Genomic DNA, 27,102 nt, shown 5'->3' with positions numbered 1-27,102 from the left:
GAGTTCCAGGAAGAAAATCGTTAAGAATGGTCAAATAATATGGTTGTGTCATTTAGTGTCTACACTTTTATTTGTAATTTGTACTTGCCTTGTGTAACCCTTATACCACGGTAACAGTGACAAAGTACACATAAACCACCAATCAAGCTATTCATTATAGTAAAGTAAAAATAAAATAAAAAGATCTTGTCCCCATGAAACAATCCCCCAAACAGATTTCAATAACAAACAAAAATAGTATATGACATTTTTCTGTCATTAATCACTATATATTAATTTCAAAGAAACAATCCTCAGAGATGAGCCTATATTAAAAATAATTTCTGGTCTCTCCACCTCAGACGAAGAAGAACCCGGAACATTCTTTATTTTCTTCAACCATCTGGATCTGATTCACAATGCTCAACTTTTAGGGGAAAGTCCTTATTAATTAAATTAGTAACTCCCCTGCTGTTGCTGTTGTATGAGGCAGAAAATACTTGCCCAACCCAATTTCTCTTTAATGTTCAGTGTTCGGCCTTTGCTATATGTGTTTCCTGTAGCAGTCCAATAGCTACTTTCTCTTTTTTCAAGTACGACAAGATTTTTCTTTTATTACTTTTATGGGATATTTGCACCCTTTGATGTACCAGGAATAAGTTCAAATGAAATTATTGAATAACATGAGGGATTACATAGATGAATAAACCTAACTCATTAAGACATAGAAGAAACAAAAACAAAATAAAACACAGACTCACAGTACATATAACACACAACCCTACTCCTTCTACCCAACAGCATGGGGTTAGAGTAAGTCCAAGAGACATCGTTCCCTAACCACTGCAGGAAGGAGCCTATGTCTGTCCATCATTTTAAATGGCAACATCTTTCAAGCAAGAACTAGCATTTTCCAAAAAACAAAAAACAGACAGAACAGGAAAATATATGTATATTACAGTTACTCATTCAATGGTAATACTAATAATGAAAAATAAAAATCATATTATTTTTAGTATGCTGGGGTAAACACTGCCTGTAACATTAAATTATGAGGTGTATATAGCCAACTCTTACAGTACATTACATGCCATAGCAGGTGCACAGAAGGAGGCGCTTGGCTACTGCCTGCAACCCTCCCCTAACCTCTGTATTCTACTTCCACCTAGCGTCTTAGATTGGAACACACATGAAGAAAACGTATTGGAGTCTTCAGATATTAGTTTATTTGAGATGGTTTTTTTTTAATCATTAATGATATATCATCTAGTTTTTCCTGGTAAAATTGGGAATCCACAATATTTAGGCGGCTTATAACTTCAGAAAAAGTATGACGCTCTGACTCCTGCACACCTGCCATTATGAATGATAAGTAGACCCGGTCAGTTTCATGGACGTGAGATTTTAATAAGGCTGATAAGTTGAAAAACTCTATCACTTATCGATTACCATCCCAAACACAACATGTGACGTTTCTACATCTAAATATAACACTCGAGTATGTAAACAATAGAGTAGGACTAAAATCACACGTGGATCTATTTAACTAGGATGCTCCTGTTGCGAAAAGATACTGCGGCATTTCCTTTATACTCGGTGAGTCGCAGTGCATGCTGGTATCGCTCCGCCGGCAGAGGAAATGCTCCTAGACCAATCACATCTGTGTTTACACCATCACCTGTCAAACACACACCCTCAGCTATATTTTCTCTCTGAAAGGTAGGAATTCTCTATTTATTTAATATTCGCTTTTCATATAAATTTGAATATCGTGAATGGAGTTAGAGTCTAGGTTTTGTTACAAGAAAGCCGGTTCCACTATAACAAGAAGCACCATGGGTAAAACAGGTTAGCGCCCCCGGAGCTGGAGAGCTAGAGCTGGTTATCTGTCCGCCTGGCTTGTTTTTTAGCCGATTATCAGAAGGTCCTTGCGCCTAATCATCCCCGGCTGAGGTCGGAGCACAGCGATGTGTGTTAGCTTAGCGAACTGTGGTCTGAAACCCTTTGTTCGCCTACGTTTGCAGAGGTTAACAGCCCAAGCTAACGGGACCAGCCTTGCGTGTATCCTCACGCTAGCAATAAAGCTGCTATCGGCTAGAGAGAGAACCGTTAGCTGGCCCGGTGCGCGTTTGGGTTAATACCACCATCTATATTTCTTATTTAATATCTAGAGCATTGTGGTATTGATAGTCACAGCCTTTACTAAATTAGCGTTAAATTGTGTGCACCGAGCCAATGGCTCTTGTTTCTTTCGTCTTTCTAGTTTTCTCGCTTTCTTGCATTTCATTATAATCTTTAGCAATCTAACAAAGTGTTAGCAGGTGCTGAGCTACAATATGGTACTTGGGTTTGTAGTTTTCTTAATTATAACCCCCGCAACAACTGATGGAAGAAGTATCGAGATCAATACAATTCCTTATGTAAAAGTGTCAATACCCCAATCTATAATAATACAATTTGAAAACTCCGTTCAAAATTGTAGTTGTTGTGTAATTGTCGTAAGTGTCATTAAAACCAAAATAGACCTATACATTAAGTTTCGCAAGTGAAAGTACTCATGTGAGACAAGTTGCATTAAGTTATAATGCTATAACGCGTCATGTTCAAGTAGTCTTTTCCTGTAGTATTTGGTTTAGGTCGAGCTAATTATTTGCTTTCGAGTAGTTAGTAGTTTAATAATAATGTAAATATGCATCATATTTCATAAGCTCATTGGAGTTGTATGCTCTGCAAAAAAACTATTGATGTCAAAAAGCTGTAGATGGCTCCCATCATTGGGATATAGATGGAGTAAAACATTTGCCTCTGAAGTGTAGTGAAATAGAAGTTTTAATTATCTTACATGTACAATACTTGAGTAACTGTATTTAGTTGTATTCCACCATGTCCCTTAACATACAGTTATCCTGGTGTGATTCCCCTTAAACAGCTTTAAGGTTGTTACAATCATAGTTGTATGATGTTTCACTGAGTGAAATATTTAAACCCAAGACTCCATGTATTTTTTGGGCTGCACCATTTCCATCAAAAGGAAATGTTCCACATTTTTTGTGCATTAATTTACAAACATTTGCCAAAACTTTAGTCTGGCATTTTTGGTATCTTTGAAAACGTTTGGATCTATATTTGTATTTAAAACCAAGTTCAACAAGCTTTTGATTAACCAGTACAGTATAGACTCATATTTTGTGGTTCCATTGATTAACTCTCAAAGTTTCTGGGACATTACATTATATAAAAGAAGGAAGACTAGCAGAGACATGTAGAGAGGGGAGGGGGAAGAGAATGGAGGAGAGTGAATCAGATCCAGACAGAGTAAGGTGCAGTGCAGTGTGGGTGTTATTAAGCCAGCCTATATTCTGTACAGCTTTTTGATTTACAGTGTTCACTTTTAGTCTTTTTCTCCCCCTCCTATCAACCCAGGAGCTGAAACACACACTCACACTGAAGCGCCTACGGTAGCAGCTAACTGGACGGACTCTCTGGCAATTGACCTTTTGCAGGTAAGCCTGGGCTCACTTTGTACAAAATTACATCCGTTATGCAGTTAAGCTACTTTACAGCTGTTTGTTACATTTTCTTGGCTTTTAAAGGTGGTTAGCAGTGTCTTCAACAGCAGGGTCTGATTTCACATGGCAGTTATGATCTGAATATACGTTGGGATCACACAGTAACATTTCAGGAGAAACATTCCTACTGGAACATGTCACAGATACTAGATAATAACTCAAAGTCAGTGTTGTTCTCAGCCAGAAGTATCACACAGCGAGGTGATGGATTTGTATACCTGTTTATATGAGTGAGAAAAACAAATTGGTTGTCAAAGATATTAAAGCAAAAAATATTATGTAAAAGGGAAGGATTCCCATCAACTGATTTCAGATCCCGACTTTATCTTAAAGGTGCAAACCAGGAATACAAGTAAGAGATGTAACAGACAAAACCGGATTTCCTCTGTCAACTGTTAATTAGAGAGTTATTTTATGAGGTTCTCGTAAATGTTTTTAAAAATATATATATATTTTATTGCTGCACTAGCAGTTAGTAGCCATAAAAATGCAATTTCCTCGCTAAATCACAAGACTGTCTCTGTGTTCACAAAGTTGGTCTCACATGCACAGTCAGAAGAGCAGTTCAAGGATTTGCAGTTTTGGGATTTTACATTTTATAAATGCTCAGGGAAGACCCACTGTTAGAAAGATCCTGTGATTCTGAACCATAAGGAAGGTCAGCAGCAGCAGTTGTTTTTAGACTACGACAGCTCTTACTATCTGACTGGTGATAACCTTGTCCCTGAGGTTCTGGGCCACCGTTTGTTTGTCTAAGGCCTGTACAGTGTTAATTGGAGCATCTCAGGTGTAACTCGCAGCATCAGTGCAGTGTAGCAATGCCACAGAGGCATGTTGAATCTTCTGGGGCTTCTGGAGAGCAATCATAGCAAATATAAAACAGTGCAATTGAGAAAGGGAAGAAGAACAATGTAAAAGATGCAGTTTGAAACAAGTTTCTGTATTCCGGATGGCTTTTTCCTCTTTTTAGATTTGATTTATTCTTTTTTTTATTCCATCCTTCCCCACCTCTCTGTCTTAGTGGAATAGCGGAATAAGTCTTGAACCATGAGCTCAGTGGCAGTGTTGACCCCGGAGAGCTTTGCGGAGCATCGCAGTGGCCTCAAAGACCAAGAGATTACAGGTAACGTCCTTCTGTCATCTACTTACCTGTTTTAACGTTTGTACGGAGTCTTTCACCTCAGTGGCCCAAGCTAGTTAGAAATGAGGGAAACGTATTTGGATTTCTCTTCTCAATTTTCTTGTGCTGTACATGATGGTATGATTTTTAATTACTGTATTTTCCCGAATTTTAATAATCCTTCTCTATCCATCCATTCACACTAACTGCTTTCTTCCTCCATCTTTACCTTCATCCTTGCCTTATTTATATTTGTCTCTCCGGGCAAGGCTGCGTCCCTGAGGATGAGGCCTACATTCCCACCTACCTGGAGGCCTTCCCTCCGCTGCCGGAGAAGGGGGCACCAGGGGAAAAGGCTGGGGAGCAGACTTCAGCTTGGGGGAGCAAGATCAGGCCCATCAAAGCCTCTATCATCACCCAGGTGAGGCAGCCACTGACTTCATACATAAACAGTCAACAGAATATACACAAGTATTCACATGTTATGTATATGTGTGTATATATATATATATATATATATATATATATATATATATATATATACACACAGTATACATACACAAGTTATTGCAAACAGTTTTGACTTTATCAACAACTATCATTCATGCAAAAAATGTAAATGCATCAAAAACAATTTGATATTCTGACTGTGACTACATTTTACAGAAGCCACATTAGCCAATAGGATGCACCAGTTACGAAAAAAAAATCGAATGAGACGCATTGCCTGAAATTTGAACCTCCTCTCTAACCCGCTCTGGGTATAGGTGTTTCATGTGCCCCTGGAGGAGCGTCGCTACAAGGACAACAGCCAGTTTGGGGAAGGCGAGGAGGCCAAAGTGTGCTTGGACATCATGCAGCGGACAGGGGCCCACATTGAGCTGTCCCTAGCCAAAGACCAGGGCCTGTCTATCATGGTCACCGGCAAACTGGACTCTGTCATGAAGGCTCGCAAAGAAATCGTAGCTCGCCTGCAGACACAAGTAAATTCACAGTAGTTTTTTTGCATATAGTAGTAGTTATTTGTTTAGACTGTAGACTGGTTGTGGAATGCTGAGTGCAGGGGTGTTTTCTCTACAAGCTCTATTTCCTTGGCTAAATAAAAGTTAAGCAGTAATCTTCCAAGCATACTGGGGTTACCTGCTCGACTCGCCTTGACTCCCCTTGACTCGGCTCGACTCGGCCGCGGTACCCCGTCCTTCTTTTTCTATTGCAGATTAGTACCGCCTCTTGCGTGAGGCGAGCGTGGCTGGTCATCATAGCAGGAAATTGCTGTGACCTAACGCAACACAAACACAGAACGTTCTCGGCTTGTGGCCAGAAGACAAAAAGAAGCTGGAGGCAGCAAAAAGATAAATGCTGGCTAAACTATTTAAACATGGCGGGTTTGTTTAGGACCTTTTTTTCAGGAATTACACATTCTAGTATTTTGGAACCTCACCAAGTCTATTTTAAATGACTGAAATATATAAAAATTTGATTATTTTTTTTGTGTTGATAGTGTCTTCCAATCGAAAAATACCACGGACTAACAGATGTTTCCTTGAAAACGAATGTCTCGCATCACTTAAACTAATGAATGGGATCAGAGCTGTTTTAATGTGACAATCTGTTACTTTTATTATATCCCCACAAAATGATATAGGTAAGTTAGTTATAGCTGCAGCTTGAAGAATTTGATCTGTGCAGGCATGCCAGTTTAGGACAAAAAGTTTAGCTGAAAAATGACCGTCAGCTCCTGAGGGTGGCCTTTTGGTTTTAAGCAGTAAACATGCTGATGTCCATTTTAATGGGTGCACTGAGGTCCAGCTGTATAGTTTAGATGTTGGTATTGATACAATAGTGCGGAAAAACACTATGTCCTCTTTGCAAGGTTGAATGCGTTTTTCTTTTTTGTTAACTGACTAAAAACGGCCATATTCCATTCTTTCTCCCTCTCTCCCCAGGCCTCAGCTACGGTCACCATCCCCAAGGAGCACCATCGTTTTGTCATTGGTAAAAATGGCGAGAAGCTGCAGGAGCTGGAGCTGAAGACCGCCACCAAGATTGCTATTCCACGTCCTGACGACCCCAGCGCCAATATCCGCATCACTGGCACCAAGGAGGGCATCGAGAAGGCTCGCCATGAAATCCTTCTGATCTCTGCTGAACAGGTGAGCTGTGCAATGTGATCTTTAAAGATGTAGGCCTGGAACCAGAAGTAGCTGAAGGTTAAATGACCTATGGGCTAACTATAGTGCACCCAGCGCAGCACAGCACAAGCCCCGACACAAGTGTCTTTGCTAGTTTAAAGGTGCTCTAACCCTCTGAACTCCAAGGCAATTTTTACAGTTTATTGTCCGTCTGGATTTATTTTATAAAAAAGCTGGTAAAACATCAACCCTGTTGTCTACAGTCAAGCTATGAACATCATTTTTTTTCAGGACGAACTGCGTTATCAGAATATTTGGGTTGCAGTGAGGTCACTTGCATGTTAAAAATGGTTGTACGGCCTTAAAGACAAATAAATAAATAAAACGGAACATGATAAGATATCACAGACACATAAGTAATACATAAGCCATTTTACTCTCTAAAACACCTCTCATATGTCTTGGGAGTCCCACTGTGAAGAAATAATCATTATAACTTATACAGTTGACAAAATACATAAATTTTTTCAAAGAAAGTCAAGACGCTTTTGCTCTCATGATATTTACTTATGCCAATAATAACATAATAATGTCATATGCATTTATATTACACCCACAGCAATGCTACACAAGCAAATGCGTGTCATAAATGTGCGCCTCTTGGCCTTCCATACAGCCTATTGGCCTTTTTGTACGTTGTCTCCCATATATGGGCATACTGGGGCCTGTATTTCCCTAAACAACAGAGAGGAGAGACGGAGCAGCAAGCTAGCGGCAGAAATGAGCCAAAACGCGATGAATTATGCATATTAAGTGGATCACTCTTGGATGTAACTGTTTGGATTTAAAGCCCAACAACCCCGAAAGAGGCTGGAAGTTCCAGGCTCAATAGAAAATCACCTGTAGAGGCTAGAAAGACCCGGAAGAGACCTCCGTAACCGCTAACTCGTTACCTTTTAGACACAACCATTGGTAAGTTGCTAGCTTGAATGGTTTATTAATTATATAACTATGAATCAGAGGTGCTGTTTTTACGCGTGGGCGAGTGTCTCGGTCCCAGAGGGCTAAGCAATGTTGGGTGACGTTACTTCTTGTTGACATTCAAAGTATTTTCAAACAAAACGAGACTAGCTTGCCCCTCCCTCCTCCTCATCCCGTCCCCTCCCCATCCCTTCTAAAACCCCCACCCCCAAATCCTTTTTGTCGGTTATTGGCTCTATATAAAAATGTTTACAGTGTGTTCAGGGGACAGGCAGCTAGGCGATAGTGAGGAGATGTTTTTTACAATGTGTTCTGGGGACAGGCAGCTAGCAGATATTGAGATATTTTTTTACAGTGTGTTCTGGGGACAGGCAGTTAGTGAGGAGACGTTTTTTACAGTGTGTTCAGGGGATAGGCAGCTAGCCGATAGTGAAGAGATGTTATCTACAGTGTGTTCTGGGGACAGGCAGCTAGCAGATAGTGAGGAGTTATTTTTACAGTGTGTTCTGGGGACAGACAGCTGGCAGATAGTGAGGAGATGTTTTTTACAGTGTGTTCTGGGGACAGGCAGCTAGCAGATAGTGAGGAGTTATTTTTACAGTGTGTTCTGGGGACAGGCAGCTGGCAGATAGTGAGGAGATGTTTTTTACAGTGTGTTCTGGGGACAGGCAGCTAGCGCATAGTGAGGAGTTGTTTTTACAGTGTGTTCTGGGGACAGGCAGCTAGCAGATAGTGAGGAGATGTTTTTTACAGTGTGTTCAGGGGACAGGCAGATAGTGATGAGATGTTCACAGCGTATTAGTAAAATGCACCAAGGCTCGTGCACAGTGCTTGCAAACTATGGAAGCGCAGAAGCACATACACATGCAAAAGATTTTTTTTTTAAATTACAATGTGAAATATGAAATGTTTTGCTTTCACACTTCACGCACAAGCAGCTGCTTAGCAAATTCACCATTATAATAGCAATGCGCCAAGGTACAAACGCGCCTTGCTTGGAAAGGGAATGGGAGATGAAACTCTGATTGGTTTATTGCATGTTACGCCCAAAACTATACAGTGAGGAAAATAAGTATTTGAACACCCTGCTATTTTGCAAGTTCTCCCACTTAAAAATCATGGAGGGGTCTGAAATTGTCATCGTAGGTGCATGTCCACTGTGAGAGACATAATCTAAAAAAAAAATCCGGAAATCACAATGTATGATTTTTTAACTATTTATTTGTATGATACAGCTGCAAAAAATATATTTGAACACCTGTCTATCAGCTAGAATTCTGACCATAAAAGAGCTGTTAGTCTGCCTTCAAAATGTCCACTACCACTCCATTTATTCTCCTAAATTAGATGCACCTGTTTGAGGTCGTTAGCTGCATAAAGACTGGTTGTATGGGGTGGACACCTGTCCACCCCATACAACCAGTAAGAATCCAACTACTAACATGGCCAAGACCAAAGAGCTTTCCAAAGACACTAGAGACCAAATTGTACACCTCCACAAGGCTGGAAAGGGCTACGGGCAAATTGCCAAGCAGCTTGGTGAAAAAAGGTCCACTGTTGGAGCAGTCAATAGAAAATGGAAGAAGCTAAACATGACTGTCAATCTCCCTCGGACTGGGCTTCCATGCAAGATCTCACCTTGTGGGGTCTCAATGATCCTAAGAAAGGTGAGAAATCAGCACAGAACTACACTGGAGGAGCTGGTCAATGACCTGAAAAGAGCTGGGACCACCCTTTCCAAGTTTTCTGTTGGTAATACACTAAGACGTCACGGTTTGAAAACGGCCTGCTTCGTTAAAATAGGACCCAATGCTCGTGATACGTTCATCAAGTAATTTAATCGGCTGTGACCCGGCTATTAAGAGCTGAAGATTAACATTTTTGGTGCTGAACTAGGTTTTGATGCTGTACTTTAATGTCTCTCTTGTCTATATCTACTTCTTTTCGGCCAGATGTCCATGACCTTACTCTTTCTTTGTGTTGGAATTTAAACAGATTTCTGAGGACTATGGTTAACTGCTCCTCAGATCTCTTCAGGGTAAATCCAGACAGCTAGCTAGCCTATCTGTCCAATCTGAGGTTTCTGTTGCACGACTAAAACTACTTTGGAATGTACAAACATTCCACCAAAATAAGTTCCTTCCCGAGCCTATTTTGCAGCGGCACCGGGGCCCATGACGATTGTGATTGGTTTAAAGACATGCCAATTAACCAGAGCATGTTTCTCTTCCATCCTGGAATGTTGTGTGAACTATCCGGACCCTCTTCCGCAGCGCTGTGGAGGAAGGTCCGTGTTTATTGCCTCTCTAAGCACGGCAGCTACTATTTAGGTCTTCTATTGTTTGATGGACTCTTCTGTTTGCCGTCTTCTCTTCCTCACGCTCGCCTGCTCACCAGGACAAGCGTGCAGTGGAGCGTCTGTCCCTGGAAAAGGCCTTCCATCCCTTCATCGCCGGCCCCCACAACCGGCTGGTGCAGGAGCTGAGCCAGGAGACGGGCGCGCGCATCAGCATCCCGCCACCCAGCCTACCCAAGGACGAGATCGTCATCACCGGGGAGAAGGAGGCCGTCGCACTGGCGCTCTGCCGCATCCGAGCCATCTACGACGACAAGGTGCGTTTGTTCAAACGATTATTTTTCTTTAAGATTATTTTGCTTTTTTGGGGCTTTTCCCTTTATTCGACAGCGATAGTGGATAGACAGGAAAGGGGGAGAGAAAGAGAAGGGATGACATGCAAAGGCCACAGGTTGGATTCAAACCTGGGCTGCTGCATACATGGTGTGCACGCTCTTACTGGGGGAGCTAGAGGTAATAGAGATTATTCTGCCTTTAATGATAGGACAGCTCAGACATGAAAGGAAAGACATGCAGGAAACCGTAACAGGTCGGACTCGAACCCTGGGCCTTCTGCATTGAGGAAGAAACCTCTATGTATGCTCTACCAACTGACTTAATTGGCTATAGAGATTGATTTTGAAAAAAGAAAATTAGATCACATAGAGTTAGTGAAATTAAGAGTGCTAGACTTACCCAGAATGACCTGCTGTGGTTTAGTTTAGGGCTTTATGGCACTGTACATGTGATGGCAGATAGTAACGTTGTGGCTCTCTCCACCACACTATCTTTAACCACATGTGTGCTCTGCCTCCTGGATCTTAAACCTCATCAGTCATAGTAACGTTTGGTGCAGTGAGAAAAACTGTGTTTTTAACATCAGCGTCTTATTTTCTACCACACACAAGAAACTATCAAAGATGGATGTAACTTTCAGAGGAAGTGTGTTTGCCAGATGAGGGCTGGTGATAGGCAGGCCAGAGATAATGTGGAGAGAAAATTGATTCCACCAGAGAACAACAGGATAAGAATGCAAATTTAATTTAGTGCATATGCATGAGAGGTAAATCAAACATTTTCTTTGTTGCCCTTTGCTTTCTGTCCACTGCCTCTCTGCTTACCTCTTGAAAGCTTATTTCCTCTTGTCTTCTTGTTGCTCAATCCTTCTTTCCCACCTTCTCACGCCAACTTACATCTGCTCTGTCCTTTCTGCTTCCGGTCGGCCATCTGTTTTTATGTCCCCTGTTGTCTTACTTTTCCTCACTGTGCGTCTCAATTTCTCCACTTCCTCCCGCTGTCCTTCCTCTCACCTCTTTTCTTGCTCATCTCTTCCAATCTTCTCCCCATCCACCATGCAGAAGAGGAAGACCACCACCATCTCCGTCGAGGTAAAGAAGTCTCAGCATAAGTACATTATAGGTCCAAAGGGCAACACCCTGCAGGAGATCCTAGAAACTACGGGGGTGTCTGTGGAGATGCCTCCTCTGGACTCCAGTTCAGAGACCATCATCCTCAGGGGGGAGCCTGACAAGCTGGGACCAGCGCTCACACAGGTGTACGCAAAGGTGAGGAGGAGAAAGAAGGTTGAGAGAGAATGATAATTATGTGTTTGTTTGTTGTGACCGCACATTATATGTAGTCAGAATATAGTAGTAGTTTGGAAATGGGACTCATTTCCAGCCAGTTATTATCATAGGTGAATTAGTCTGTAACCGCTGCTTATTTGGAGATTGCAGTGAGGTTGTGAATTTAAATTGAATTTGAAATTGAAAGCCTTTTGTCCCTGTGCAGGCAAAGAGTGTGATGGTGGTGGAGGTGACAGCTCCGGCCTGGCTGCATCGCTTCATCATCGGCAAGAAAGGACAGAACATCGGGCGGATCACACAGCAGCTACCACGGGTAAGGGGAGAGAGGAGAGGGGGAGGAAAGAGTGGATTGGAGTTAGAAACCAGAGATAAAACACACTGTATGCTGTTTGTGCAAAACGATTGAGTACTTTATGCAGTCCATATCATGTAGAAGGTGAAGAAGAAGGGGTAATTGAGAAGTTACAGCAGCATGGCAGAGGATACTTGAACTGACATGTGTTTTTTTATTACTGTGACACTACGGCTTATCAGCAAAGGGTGGTTTGTGTATGTGTGTGTGTAGGTTCACATAGAGTTTACAGACGGCGAGGAGCGCATTAGTCTGGAGGGGCCAACAGAGGAGGTGGAACAGGCTCAGGCCCAAATACAAGAGATCATCAAAGACCTGGTGAGTACTTTTACTGCAATCTAATTTCCCTATGGGGACAATAAACATGAACTAACTAACTAACTACTTACACTCACACACACACACACAGTTAGTCCGCTGGATGATGTTATCGTTCATCTGTGGTGTGAGGTATCCCCTCTGTCCACACCAACACTGGGGTACCGGTTTGGGGTGGTGCAAGCCTAAAAAGTAACAATTATGAAACATTAACGGTGCACAGGTTAATTTTGTGAGTACATATGCAGGTGGCTGTCAATTTCTTTCTATAATCATCAGTTTGAATAGTTGTAATTGCCTCTAGACAGCATGCACCCAAGAGAGAGAAAGACAAAGAGAGTACGTACAGGGGCGGCTGTGGCTCAGTGGTAGAGCGGTTGCCTGCCAATCGGAAGGATGGTGGTTCGATCCCCACCCGTGCAGTCATTGTCGAAGCAAAACACTGAACCCCGAGTTGCCCCCGATGCTGCGCATCGGAGTGTGAATGTGTGTGAATGTTTATCTGATGAGCAGGTGGCACCTTGTACGGCAGCCCCGGCCACAGTGGATGAATGTGTGTGAATGGTGAATGTTTCCTGTAGATGTAAAAGCGCTTTGAGCAGTTGTTAAGACTGGAAAGCGCTATATAAATACAGCACATTTACGTGTGAAAGAGAGAGAGAGCTACTGGTACAGTGTATGCTCTTATCTTTTTTTTTAAATTCAAAGACGGCACTCATTTCTGGCGAAAGAACATAATGATTGATAAGATGACATCCTTACTACTCTATTCTTAATGGTTTTAGTTTCAGTTTGAATGGTTTTTGGATGTCCACTTCTATTCACTCTTAGAATAAAGACACTTGGCAAAACTTGAGAGATACCGAAAAAGAAAGAAAATAGATAGATTTTTAATGGGGTTCAGTGCTATATCTTTGGGAACATATTCAGTGACAAATACCCTTTGCCTTTCTGTGTCCAGCTGGTGAGGATGGACTACACTGAAGTTGTCATAGACCAGCGTTTCCACAGACACCTCATCGGAAAGAACGGAGCCAACAGTGAGTACGCTACTGCTCTGCCGATCTCAACTGAAACAAACTGGGTCATAAACACTTCTGGAATTTAGAGTTCAAATGCCAGTGAGACCAGCCTTTTATTTGCTGTTGTTTTTAAGCCAAGTTGTTTTAGTCAGCAGTCCACTGATACAGTAGTGGACAGCCAGTTAAGAGACCGTGCATCAAATTCTGGGTTCAGATGAAACGTACTTAAAGGTACACTGTGTAGGATTTTCTCCCATCTAGCAGTGAAATTGTATTAGACAACAAACTGAATATTACTTTATTCAATTCAATTCAATTTTATTTATAGTATCAATTCATAACAAGAGTTATCTCAAGACACTATACAGATAGACCACACTCCAGAATTTACAAGAACCCAACAGTTCTAGTAGTCTCCTCCAGAGCAAGCAACAGTGCGACAGTGGCGAGGAAAAACTTCCTTTTAGGCAGAAACCTCGGTCAGACCCAGGCTCTTAGTAGGCGGTGTCTGACGGGCCGGTTGGGGTTAGAATGAAGAGTGGAAATAACAAAAATAGAAAAAATTAGTAGTCTGTAGCAGTTCTTTATAGCCCCTCCTATTCCGATTGCATTTAAACTCCTGCGGTGGCCGAACGTAAAGTTAGCATCCGTGAGAGTTCCTTCCAGTGTACTTCCATTCCGTTATTTTGGTACCATTTCATTGCTAACATCAGCTATCACGTTCCTATACATATGTAAGGTAATGTTAGTAAAGCATCAGTGCTATCTTTATTCTGTATATTGTTTGAGATTAATAGTGTAAGGCAATGTTTACAGTATAGGAGAGAGTCAACAGCTGTCTGTGTTGTTAGTATGAAGCATTATAGCAAATATGAGCAGTATGAACAATGTCAATGAAACCAAAATGAGCTCTCAGTACCTCAATGTTGTCTGTGTAATGTGCCAGGGAAATCACAAAATATAAGATTACGTTTATATTACAAGGTAACAAGGTTTTTCATCATTGACGCGAGGAAAAGTATCCTAGACGTTGATCTAGTGCCAAAAACAATAGCAGAGTTGAATGCTCTCCCTCGGTGAAATTCACAATGTTACAGAAGAAGAAGAGATAAAATGTGATCATCATTTCCGATAAGTACACATGGCAGTGCGCAATTTGAGACAACACTCCTCTGTCGAAATTTACGCACTATGCATGACAGTACGTAGTGCACGCAGCCGATTGTGAAGAGGATGGGATGAGGATCAACACCTCTAAATCTGAGGCCATGGTTCTCAGCAGGAAACCGATAGAGTGCCTTCTTCAGGTAGGGAATGAGTCCTTACCCTAAGTGAAGGAGTTTAAATACCCTGGGGTCTTGCTCACGAGTGAGGGGACAATGGAGCGGGAGATTGATCGGAGAATCTTTGCAGAAGGTGCGGTATTACATTCAGTTTATCAATTTGTTATATCAGTTTAGCAAAGCTCTCGATCTACCGGTCAGTTCTTGTTCCTGCCCTCACCTATGGCCATGAAGGCCGGGTCATGACCGTAAGAACAAGATCCAGGCTACAAGTGGCCGAAATGGGTTTCCTCAGGAGGGGGGCTGAAGGGGTGAGAGGCAGGAGGGGTGAGAAGCTCAGTCATCTGTGAGGAGCTCGGAGTAGAGCCGCTGCTCCTTGTCATCAAAAGGGGCCAGTTGAGGTGGTTTGGCCATCTGGTAAGGATGCCTCCTGGGCACCTGCCTAGGGAATTGTTCCAGGCATGTCCAGCTGGGAGGAGGCCTCGGGGAAGACCCAGGACTAGGTGGAGGGATTGTATTTCCAACCTGGCCTGGGAATGCCTTGGTATCCCCCAGTCAGAGCTGGTTAATGTTGCTCGGGAAAGGGAAGTTTGGGGTCCTCTGTTAAGCAGATGAAGATGGATGCGCTCTTTCGATCTTGGAAAAGCCACTCCAATATTAACTATATTGACCAAATACTTTGGTCTTGTTTTTTTGCCTGTCGCGCTGTCCTTTTAATTATCTTTTTAACTTCCTTGGCGACTTCGTTACATATCCAAGAGAATAGGCGTGATGCTCCAGATCACATATTTGTGAAAGAACAAAAACGTTTTTGAAACTCAAACAATTACACAATTGAGCTTTAACAAAACTACACCACACCACAACAAATGTGATGTATTCTGTCACACCCTTACAACAGTCAACCGGATCAAGGAGCAGTACAAAGTGTTGGTACGAATTCCCCAGGACTCTGAACGAAGTGGCCTGGTCCGGATCGAGGGAGACCCTAAAGGAGTTCAGCTGGCACGCAGAGAGCTCATTGAGATGGTCCAGAGAATGGTGAGAGTTCATTCATTCATTCATTCTGCTAGTTGGCATAAACCAAAAAACAAAAACTCCAAACACAGACTCCAAACTGGCCAACTCACACTTTTTCTTTCTCCAATTTTCAGGAAAACGAGCGTACCAAAGACCTGATTGTGGAGCAGAAGTTCCATCGGACAATCATCGGCCAGAAGGGAGAGAAGATCAAGGAAGTTCGAGACAAGTTCCCTGAGGTGAACGTTTTTTTCTGACCCTCACTGTACTTTATCTTGCCCATTCATCATTGGTAAAATATTTTTGTTTTGATGCACTTCTAATTTATTTAGATGATTATTATCTCTTTTGCTTGTAGGTCATTATCAACTTCCCCGACCCATCACAGAAGAATGATGTAGTCCAGCTGAGAGGGCCGAAGAACGAGGTGGAGAAATGTGCAAAGTTTCTCCAGAAAATTATTGCTGACCTGGTATGACCCACCATGTTCTATCTTTGCCTCTTTTTACTTTCTTTCTTTTCAAACCTAACTTCATAGCAGCGTTCTTTTTTTTCAGATTGAGAATAGCTTCTCGCTCTCCGTTCCCATCTTCAAGCAGTTTCACAAAAACATAATTGGTAAGGGCGGCGCCAACATCAAAAAGGTGAGACTTTAAAGTGCACATTGAAAATGTCAAAACTTCAAAATAGGCATCCATTTCAGTCCATATCATGTAACAACAAATATTGGAAACAGTACACTGTGGCCAAAATCCGTATTTAAACTGTTGCCAGAGCAAATGTTACATTATGATAAAGGCACAAAATAACAGATATTGTTAATGCTACCAGATCCGTGAAGAGACCAACACAAAGATCGACTTGCCGACAGAGAACAGTAACTCCGAGATGATCATCATCACAGGCAAGAAGAGCAACTGTGAGGCAGCCAGAGATCGAATCCTCGCCATCCAGAGAGAACTGGTGAGAGACATCAGACTGGTTTTGTCAGCTGTTGTTACACCTTCCAGGGTTCTGGGGAAAAAAATCTAATTTTTTCTTATGTATTGATCTTCTGTCATTGTCTCCCCATAAATTACTTTTATTGTAATTAATTAAAAAAAAAACAATTGATGTGATTTGACAAAATTGATAAATTAAGCAGTAAAAAATAAATCAGTTCTGTATTGTTTTTTACACTTAATTTACTAGATGATCTTATCCAGTTAGCATACAAACGCAGAGTTAACACACACTCTTGTTGCATCTCTGTCTTCCTCATTTGCTGCCATATTTCCACTAATGCTGTTTTGTAAAACCAGAACATGCCCTCAAATAATAAATAAATTAAAAAAATTCTGGAAAAAGCTAGTAACTGGACCTTGAGTTAAGATTTCGTTTTTCAAACTCCTGTTCCTAAAGTGAATTTGATAGTATTTGATATAAATATATCCAAAAATGACTACTCATGCTATAAGTTTTAGACCCAAATTGAAGCTGTGAGACCAGGTGTGAATATTATTGACCTTTTAAGTCTGCATGAGGCGACCAGACAAATGACAAAATGCTGCAAATGTTGATGTACCTCAATTTCTCCCTTGCTCTCATTTGTCTCTTCATCCCTTCAGGCCAACATTAAGGAGACAGAAGTCGCCATCCCTGCCAAGCTGCACAACTCTCTGATTGGCTCAAAGGGCTGCCTTGTGCGCTCCATCATGGAGGACTGCGGCGGCGTCCACATCCATTTCCCCTCTGAGGGCTCTGGCTCAGACAAGGTCACCATCAGAGGGCCCGTCGGTGAGGTGGAAAAGGCCAAGAAACAGCTGCTGCAGCTGGCTGAAGAGAAGGTTGGTGGGGGCAGAAAAGCTGAATTAACACAATAGTTTAGAAGTCACTAACTCTGAAGATAATACTTACATCCCTTTCCTGTCCCCTGTCATTTCCTTCCTTCCTTACTTCCTTCCTTCCTTCCTTCCTTCCTTCCTGCGCTTTTCAGCAAGTCAACAACTTCACAGCTGAGCTTCAGGCCAAACCAGAGTACCATAAATTCCTGATCGGCCGGGGAGGGGCCAATATTCGCCGTGTGCGGGACAAGACGGGCGCCCGCATCATCTTCCCATCGCCAGATGACACCGAGCAGGAACTGATCACCATCGTAGGGAAGGAGGAAGCTGTCCGTCAGGCCCAGAAGGAGCTGGAAAGTCTAGTCAAAAACCTGGTAATCACTGCACTGCATTTGTCTTGATGTACAAATTACTTTTTAATCATTTTTAAATGTATATTTTTCTGCTAAAAATGTATATTTCTTTTGCGTTTTTGTTTTGAAATATGTTTATCAGCGTTTTTTATTGCGTTTCATTTTTAATTTATTTGCACAGAATAAAGCAAAAAGTGCTAAATTGGGATTTTTTTATGTATCCACCAAAACTAAAAAGACTAAATAAAAACAATTAGAAAAACTAAATAAAATAAAAAAGATAGAGCCTCCCTAAATCTTAGGTGTCATATTCCTAAATAACCCCTCCACTCCCCGTTCCTGTTTTCTCCCTCTCCAGGACGACGTGGTGGAGGACAGCATGGTAGTAGACGTTCGCCACCACCGCCACTTCGTGTGTCGGAGAGGCCAGGTGCTGCGGGAGCTGGCAGAGGAGTACGGCGGTGTAGCCGTGAGCTTCCCTCGTACCGGAGCCAACAGTCAGCGGGTCACTCTGAAGGGAGCCAAGGACTGTGTGGAGGCCGCCAAGAAACGCATCCAGGAGATCATCGAGGACCTGGTAAGAAAGGACATTTGAGAAAAGTTTACAAAAATACACAGTAAAATTCAAGTCATTAAAAAAACTAAAAAAATCTTTTCATTTTGATCAATTTTGCCCAGAAGAATTATGTTTGCCTATAAAGAGAAGCGACCTCTGGCAAGAGACACCACTACAGGTTAAAGGTCCCATGGCATGAAAATTTCACTTTATGAGGTTTTTAACATTAATATGAGTTCCCCCAGCCTGTCTATGGTCCCCCAGTGGTTAGAAATGGTCATAAGTGTAAACCGAGCCCTTTGAGAAAATGAAAGCTCAGATTGGCCAATCTGGAATCTTCTTATGAGGTCAGAAAGGGCAAGGTTACCTCTCCTTTCTCTGCTCTGCACCCCAGATAATTTGGCCCACCCATGAGAGAGAGACATCATGGCTTTCAAACAAGCAAAGTGGCAGTTGGTCAAGGCCACACCCCCAGCCTCCACCTTGCCCCCCTCTCTCCTCCTCAAAAGCTACAGACTCAGAAATGGCACAAACTAAGGAAAGCTCATTGTGGGACTGCCTCTAGTGGCTGTAATTTTGCACCAAGGCTGAATTTCGGGAAAGAAACTCCAGATACAATATTAGGGGACCACTAAGGCCTATATAAAAGAGACTTCAGATACAGTATTAGGGGACAACTAAGGTCTATATAAAAGAGACTTTAGATACAGTATTGGGGGACCACTAAGGCCTATATAAAAGAGACTTAAGATACAGTATTGGGGGACCACTAAGGCCTATATAAAAGAGACTTCAGATACAGTATTAGGGGACCACTAAGGCCTATATAAAACAGACTTCAGATACAGTATTGGGGGACCACTAAGGCCTATATAAAAGAGACTTCAGATACAGTGTAAGGGGACCACTAAGGCCTATATAAAAGAGACTTAAGATACAGTATTGGGGGACCACTAAGGTATAAATAAAAGCATCCAAAGAACAACATGTCATGGGACCTTTTTATATCAGTGTTCAGGTCAAGGCGGTTAAATTTAATTTGACTGCCAATAGTTTTAAATAAAAGATATGAGGCAAAACAGGACATTCCAGCTAACCTTGTGTCCTGAGTGCAACAAACATGTCGTGTTATGCCCAATTATTTCACATCCAGAAGTGATGAAAGCAATCCACCCAGCTATCTCCTCTCTTCCTCCCCTCCCACGAGCAGGAGTCCCAGGTGAGTGTGGAGGTGATCATCCCTCAGCGCTACCACCGAGCAATCATGGGGCCTAAAGGTTGCCGCATTCAGTACATCACCAGGGAGCACGAGGTCCAAATCAAGTTCCCCGAGAGAGACGACAGCGCTGCAGGTCAGAAACCTAATGCACAAGAGTAGTGTACCTGCAACTATAATGTCAATGTTGTTGTAATGTCACCTCAAAGAGAGCAGGAAAATAAGAATATATTGCCCTGTAAGTACAAGTACTAGTGTCACATTATTAATATTAATGAAAAACACAGTTTGATCACTGTAGATCATTTTAGATTGGAATTACCACCTGCTGCTCCTTCTGTACCTGCAAGTTGTTCAGGTTGATCTTCACTACTCATAGGTTAATATGTGATATTATAATCTGTAATGTGGAAAAAGTAATCCTAATGAAAAGTTATATGTTTACATGCAAGCCAAACACTGTCTTTTAATCTATTTTTTGTATATATATGGTGTAATCACAGGTCAGGAGGCTCCATCGCAGGAAAACGGTGAGGTCAGCCCAGAGGCAGAATTTGTCCCCCGCAAGTGTGACATCATCACTATTGCTGGGCGTGCAGAGAAGTGTGAACTAGCTAAAGCCGCCCTGCTGGTAGGCGCCATTTCACTTCAATTCCAGACATGATGCAGTCTTTTCTTTTATCCTCTCTATCCTCCATGTCCTCAATAATAATCCTGTCACTGCTTTCTCCCTCAGGCACTGGTGCCCATAACGGAGGACGTCGAAGTGTCTTATGAGCTGCATCGCTACATCATTGGCCAGAAGGGCAGTGGGATCAGGAAGATGATGGAGGAATACGAGGTTAGCCTTTACTCTTTGGTGCCATCTTTTGGCCATGCCACCTTTTAATCTGCAGGTCAAAAGCTCTGTGTTTCAAACATGCTTAGTTATTGTGATGCATTCAATTGGTTATATTTAGTGTTGTGAAACGATTCAAATATTTAATCACATTAATATAATAGTTGACTCGCAATTAATCACACATTTTTATCTATTTTAAATGTCCCTTGATTTCTTTTTGTCCCTTCAGCATATAGCCTACTGGAGTGTTCAATTTCACATTAACATTCTCACTTGGTGATAATCTCTCACTCAATGTAACGCTGTCCATCAATGAAAGGGTGAGAAAAATACTTAAAAGGGTGAGAAAAATACTTTGACTTTTAAAAGTAAACTTTCCATTCAGAATCTTATTGGCGTCCATTTTGTCGTCTCGCGCTCGCCATCCAATCAAAACGTGACGTTACTACTCTTTGGCCGGCTCACAAGCCCAAATAGTGTGTGTGCGGCGTTCCTGTTGTTTTGTTTCCGGTTTGCTAGATCCGGTGTAGTGTTGTAGTTTTTCTAAAATTACTAGCTGTTGCACCAGCATGTGAAAAAAGTGCAAAGTTTGCTAGGCCAAAAAGAACGTTAATCTCACGATAAAAAAAAAAAAATTTACGCCACTAAAATGGGTTTGCGTTAACTCCATTAATAACGTGTTTAACTGACAGCAGTAGTTACGGTGTATTGATAAAAAGGTTGAAGTCTAAGTAAAGGGGGTTTCAAAAATGTAAGTCATCTCTGATTGATTGCAATTTGTTTTGCATGTGCAGGTGAACATCTGGGTTCCGCAGCCGGAGAAACAGCTGGATGTGATCAAGGTGACGGGCCTGGTAGCCAACGTGGAGCGAGCCAAACAGGGTCTGCTCGAGAGGGTCAAAGAACTGCAGGCCGAGCAGGAAGACAGGGTACACACACAAAACAATATTTCCTGGTATTTGGGAGTCTCCGATATCTCTACAGTAAAATAATAACTAGGTTTGGGTGTTTGAGTTCTCTGCTGCCCTGTCTCCTTTTCAGGCCCTGCGCAGTTTCAAGGTTACCATGTCTGTAGAGCCGAAGTTTCATCCCAAGATTATCGGCCGCAAAGGAGCGGTCATCTCTCAGATCAGGAAAGACCACGACGTCAGCATCCAGTTCCCCGACAAAGGAGACGAGCAGCAGGTGTGTTTTTGTTGGTGTTACTGCTGATTAAAAAAAAAGTTCCCATATAATATTTTGTATGCATTTTAATTGTTTTCTCTTCTAAAACTGGCTTTATCTTAAGCTTTTAACATTTCTCTTTTGTCCAATTTGCATGGCTTCTCCTGTCTTTTGACATGTGACATCTCTTTCATCTCAATCAATCACACATATTTTCTTGTTTTTTTCCCCCATCCTGGGCTTCCCCTCCCAGGATCTGATTGTTATCTCAGGGTACGAGCGTAATGTTGAGGAGGCGCGTCAAGCCATCCAGCAGCTGGTGGCCGAGTTGCAGGAGATGGTGAGCCATGATGTCCACCTGGACCCGAGGACCCACGCTCGCATCATCGGGGCCCGTGGCAAAGCCATCCGTAAGCTGATGGAGGAGTTCAAGGTTAGATGTCGGTGTGGGGATAGTTTAAGTCTTACTCCCAGTATGGAGAGAAATGTTCTGATTCTATTTTGTATTGTCATATTTAGTTTGATTTGTTTGAAATCTGTTGCTCTGCCCTCTTTCTACCTGGTCTTGTCCTGTTCAGGTGGATATCCGGTTCCCTCAGCCTGGCTCAGACGAGCCCGACAAAGTGACGGTGATGGGCCTTCCTGAGACTGTCGACAACGCCATTGACCACCTGCTTAACCTGGAGGAGGAATATGTGAGTTCACAAAGACTGTAGCAGTCCCACACAAGTTAAAAGCGTTAGCGTTTCTCTGGTAAAGCTAAAAAGACACTGGAATTCTGTGCAATTTCATTACAGTACAATATTTAATATTTAACCATTACATTTACATATGTAATGATATTACATATTACAGTGCAATAGTCATTTATTATTTAAAACTTAACCATTTAATTTCATTACAGTGAAATATTTAATATTTATTCACTTAATCTCATTACTGTGCAATATTTAATACTCAGGACTTTTGATAGACCAATAACTATATTGTGTGCACACAAACCCTTTATCTTATCTTTCTTACTATTTTATATATGTACACAGTCTCAGGATCTGGGCACCACATCCCCACCTTTCTTTTATTCTTCTTCTGCACTACTTACATTTTATACTTTTACATTTTTATACTTTGTGTTGACACTTTAAAGGGGTTGCTTCAATCTTGTTGCACAGATGCTACACATGTGTATGATGACAATAAAGGCATTTTGTTCCATTCTATTTTAAGTGCAATGTAAGAAGCGCAATTTCCTTCTCTTCTCCCTCCCTCCATTCTTAAAATCTCAGATGCTCAGCGTGACAGAGACGGAGACCTTGGCAGCTTACATGAAGCCTCCGTCTCGCTATGGAGGGGGAGGGGGGGCTGGAGGAGGTGATGATAGCAGCGGGGGTCCGGCTAAGGGCTTTGTGGTGCGGGACGCCCCCTGGAATGCTGCAGGGAACAAGGTAGTTTTACATGTAGATTGCGCAAAACACTTTACATGATGTACCACTGTGATGTGTTTTGCATTGCATTCAGGTAAATCAGTGCAGTGTATCAAACATTTTGTGTCAGTTTCATGACTTTTTATGTCATTTTATACAATTGTTTTTCATGGCTTTTTTAAAATATACATTTTAAATGTGTGTCTGCATTAAAACACGTGCTTCAGATTAGCAATTAGTCCGGTTCCAGTTTAGGGAAGTCATAGTCATAGTTTGACAAATTCTCTGAATTGTTTTTATGATCAATACATTTCTGACCGTCTTTTTTTTAGAAGCGAGATGTGTTGTTACCTGGCCAAAAGCTCACTTAGATCAGCTCTTGCCTTCAGACCTGAAGGTTTTGAGATCAAGCCCAAGGTTACAACGAGACCGTTTTATACCTGACCAGTCATTGTGCTTTGAACTAACCCTCATAAACAACAGGCCTTCTCCTTGGGCATCATCAGCGTGATGAGCAGCAATCTTCTGCTGACAGAACGCTCATGTACTATACTATAGAATACTGCATACTATTACTTTTTATATTTTTTAAAGTCATGACTTTTTTATTAGCATACAATACTACGACTTTTTTATAATGTTTTTTAAAGTCATACAATACTATGACTTTTTCTTTTTTAAAGTCATACCATACTATGACTTTTTATATGTATTTTTTAAAGGCATACAATACTATGACTTTTTTTTTTTTTTTTTAAGTCATACAATACTATGAATTTTTATATATTTTTTTAAAGTCATACTATACTATGACTTTTGTGACCTACTGTACTATGAATCTTTTGACCTACTATAATAAGACGTTTTTTTGACTTTGTTTGACATACTATACTAAGCCTTTTTTCTATATTGTTAACTATGAGTTTTCTTCAAATACTAAAAAGTATTTTTATTAAGTTTTTGTGACTTTGGGAGGCTGTGTCTCAGTGGTAGAGTGGTTGCCTGCCAATCGAAAGGTTGTTAGTTGTTGAGACTACAAAAGCTAAACAGTCCATTTACATTACTAGGACATTTTTAGTCAAACTACACAACAGCTATGTTTCCATCCACACGTTTTTATTTAAATTGAGTGATATTGAAATGAAAAATGCTTCATGGAAACTGTAAAATTTGATGGAATTTCATGAATATCAACTCAAAGGAAGTACATTCTGTCTCATCGGAATTTCTCTTGATTTTTTATACGGCTTATGCAATTAACGCGGATGGAAACCCTTATGTGCCAAATAAATAATGAATTGCGATTAAGTTTTAGGTCATTTTATGGTTGCATTTTAACACCTTAAACCTTTAACACCTTAATGTCTAAAGTCAATTTTAAGGTCTTTATTCACTTTAAAGCCGTTCACTAACTTAATTCACATGTTGTTGTTTTTACCAAACTTCAGATAATTTGTTTGACAAGTCTTCATCCACTTAGCTAGTGACTTTTCTTCATATTAAACTATGACTTTTTTTCGACATATACACTCTAATTTTTGCATGAGTTTTTGATACTATACTATGACACTTTTTTCAACATACTTACTATTACTTTTTTTCTACATACTATACTATTAATTTTTTGTTATACTATGACTTTTTAATGAGTTTTTGAAATACTATACTTTGACGTTTTTGTGACTTTTTTTCAACACACAAAAGCATACCATGACTTTTTTCAACAATGATCTTTCTGTGACTTTTTTTTAATATAATATACTATGACATTTCTTTTGACATACTATTACCTCTTCAACGTACTATACTATTCTGATGTCAGCATACGTAGAGTATGTAGTAGTCTTCTTCTTTTTATTATATACTTTACTAGGACTTTTTTATGACATATTTTATGTACTATACTTTGACTTCTTTTAGACATACTATACTAGGACTTTTTATGTAATATACTATAACTTTTTTTAAATATACTATATCTGTTTTTAAATATACTATATCTGTTTGTTTCAGGCTCCTGACATGAGCAGTGCAGAAGATTTCCCCACGTTTGGGACAGGTGTGGCCCCAAAGCAAGCGTCTGTCTGGGGTCCGAAGAAGTTCTGAAGAAGAAAAAACTTCTGTAAAGTAGATGATGAGAGACGAAAGAATTCTCTAATCAAATTGCTGCTCACCTTCCCCATTCCTCCTCTCATCTTTGGTGACCTCCTGCCTGTCTCTTTCTCTGTAAACTCCTTTTACTGTCCTCCCACAACCAGCCACAATGAATTCTGGGAGAACTATGTCTTCTTTTTTCCTCCCCCGCTTGTCCTCTTAGTACCTCCACCTCCATATGCCCCCTGCTTTAAAAAAAGAACATCGAGTGCTCTCTTAATCGTTTTGCTGTCCTGCTCTGCCTCTCGGTTGCACTACCTTCCCGGTCTTTTGAAAATATTTAAAAAATGTTTAAATTTGTCAGTGTGCTGAATCAGAAGTGGAGTCAGAGAGCACTGGGGAAATATCTTGAAGCTTTCAGGGCGGTGGTGGTTTTGTATTCCAAGAAACAATAGCTCCATCTTGGATCTTTAAGCTAAAAAAAAAGAGGTCTGTTTGACTGTGCAAGAAGAGTTTGTCAACAATTACATCTTTTAAGGTTCTTTTCCTGTCTTTTTTACAAGGTTTCTTGTTGGCTCATCTTTCCAGTCAATAATGTGGGGCATCAGGTGAGCCAATGAGCTGTGTGTGTGTGTGTGTTCAGAAGAGGTTTTTCACCCACAAGTGTTTGTACAGTAACTGCCCTTTTAATTTATTTTGGAGCTGGGAGTTAAAACAGCTGCTGTAGTCGACTTTGTGGAGCTTTTGTTTTGAAGTGATGATGAATCAAAAGATGTGAGTCCTGCGCTGACTGTTTATTTATTCAAAAAAGAGCCATTTTATTTGGACTACTGTGATCATGCGTTTTTAGAAAAGCACTCACTGTAGCTTGATGCTTTCAACCTTTTGCTTAGGAGTGAATGCTGTCCGTCAGGGTTTGGGGACATGTTAAAAGTTGTTATGTGTAAGTGTACAAAGAACTTTTCGCTATTTTTTTAAACCGTGGGATTTTTCGTTGTTGGTTTCTGGCATATTTGGAAGACTGTATGTATGTGTGTGAGTGTGTGTGTGGAAGTTAATGAAGCTGAACCAAACTTTTACATTGTCTTTGTCCGTTTGTCTCTCTCTTTCCTCAGAGCTCTTTTAGAAGTTTTTCTTCCTCTAAGCTCGTCATAAACACTTGAGTTTTTCTGTCGATGCACACAACGCTGCTTTAAATCTGACCTTCCCACCCACATAACAAACTCAATAGCAACAGCTGCACTTTTGTTTCCTCTCATACAAGTGCTTCACATGTATTTAGTGATATTTTGTAGCAAAAACCTTTGTTGCCCCTTTTTCCCTTTTGCAGTAACAGTACACGTCGCACACGTATTTGGCCCAGATTTGAATAATTTAAATTGAATCTTACTTGTGCCTGGAGTCTTAAAGTAGTAGTTTAACAGTTTGGGAAATGCAGTTACTGGCTTTCTTTCCATTAAAAGAAGATTATCACTGTCAAGTCTGTACTATTAGTATGGAGCTGGTGTCAGGAGGTGATTAGCTTAGCGTAGCATAAAGACTGAAAGCTGGGGGGAAAAGTAAAGAAAATGAGCCTATACCTCTAAAACATACTAATTCACAAGTAAAATCTTGTTCATGTAATATTAATACAAACAGAAATACATCAACAACAAGTTGTGGTATTAGTTAAGGTATGTCCTGCAGTTATTTCAACAAATGTTAACACTTCTGATCTCTATCTAGTAATCTACCTCTCACAAAGAAAGGAAATTTCTCAAAATGTCAAACTATTTGAGAGGGCCAGGAAGGGCTTGGGACCAGATTGGTTTAGATAAAGAAAAACAAAACTCAGGGTCCAATTTAAAAGTCAAAGCTGGCGACAGATTAGTAAAAAAAAATTGACTATGCAACCCAACAGGGTCATACAGCAGATCAGTGTCTGTCAGAGGTAC

General features: G+C 41.0%; 1 protein-coding gene across 1 annotated transcript; it reads left to right on the top strand.

Annotated features, from left to right (window-relative positions):
* Positions 1-1,586: 1,586 nt before the first annotated feature.
* Positions 1,587-26,498, top strand: hdlbpb (high density lipoprotein binding protein b). The gene is made up of 28 exons (XM_034856369.1): positions 1,587-1,698; positions 3,403-3,482; positions 4,570-4,671; positions 4,938-5,089; positions 5,436-5,651; positions 6,615-6,821; positions 10,179-10,394; positions 11,475-11,681; positions 11,908-12,015; positions 12,268-12,372; positions 13,334-13,412; positions 15,579-15,718; positions 15,832-15,936; positions 16,056-16,169; positions 16,255-16,341; positions 16,529-16,660; positions 17,305-17,523; positions 17,673-17,894; positions 18,232-18,450; positions 19,640-19,781; positions 20,149-20,276; positions 20,382-20,486; positions 21,281-21,415; positions 21,528-21,671; positions 21,904-22,083; positions 22,229-22,345; positions 22,937-23,095; positions 25,088-26,498. Exons 3-28 carry the CDS (start codon positions 4,596-4,598, stop codon positions 25,178-25,180), a joined length of 3,807 nt encoding a protein of 1,268 aa, XP_034712260.1. The 5' UTR covers positions 1,587-1,698; positions 3,403-3,482; positions 4,570-4,595; the 3' UTR covers positions 25,181-26,498.
* The last annotated feature ends 604 nt before the right edge of the window (positions 26,499-27,102 follow it).

Source organism: Etheostoma cragini, chromosome 19 (genome assembly GCF_013103735.1).
Source record: "Etheostoma cragini isolate CJK2018 chromosome 19, CSU_Ecrag_1.0, whole genome shotgun sequence".
NCBI lineage: Eukaryota > Metazoa > Chordata > Actinopteri > Perciformes > Percidae > Etheostoma > Etheostoma cragini.
This window is presented reverse-complemented; position numbering and strand designations above follow the sequence as displayed.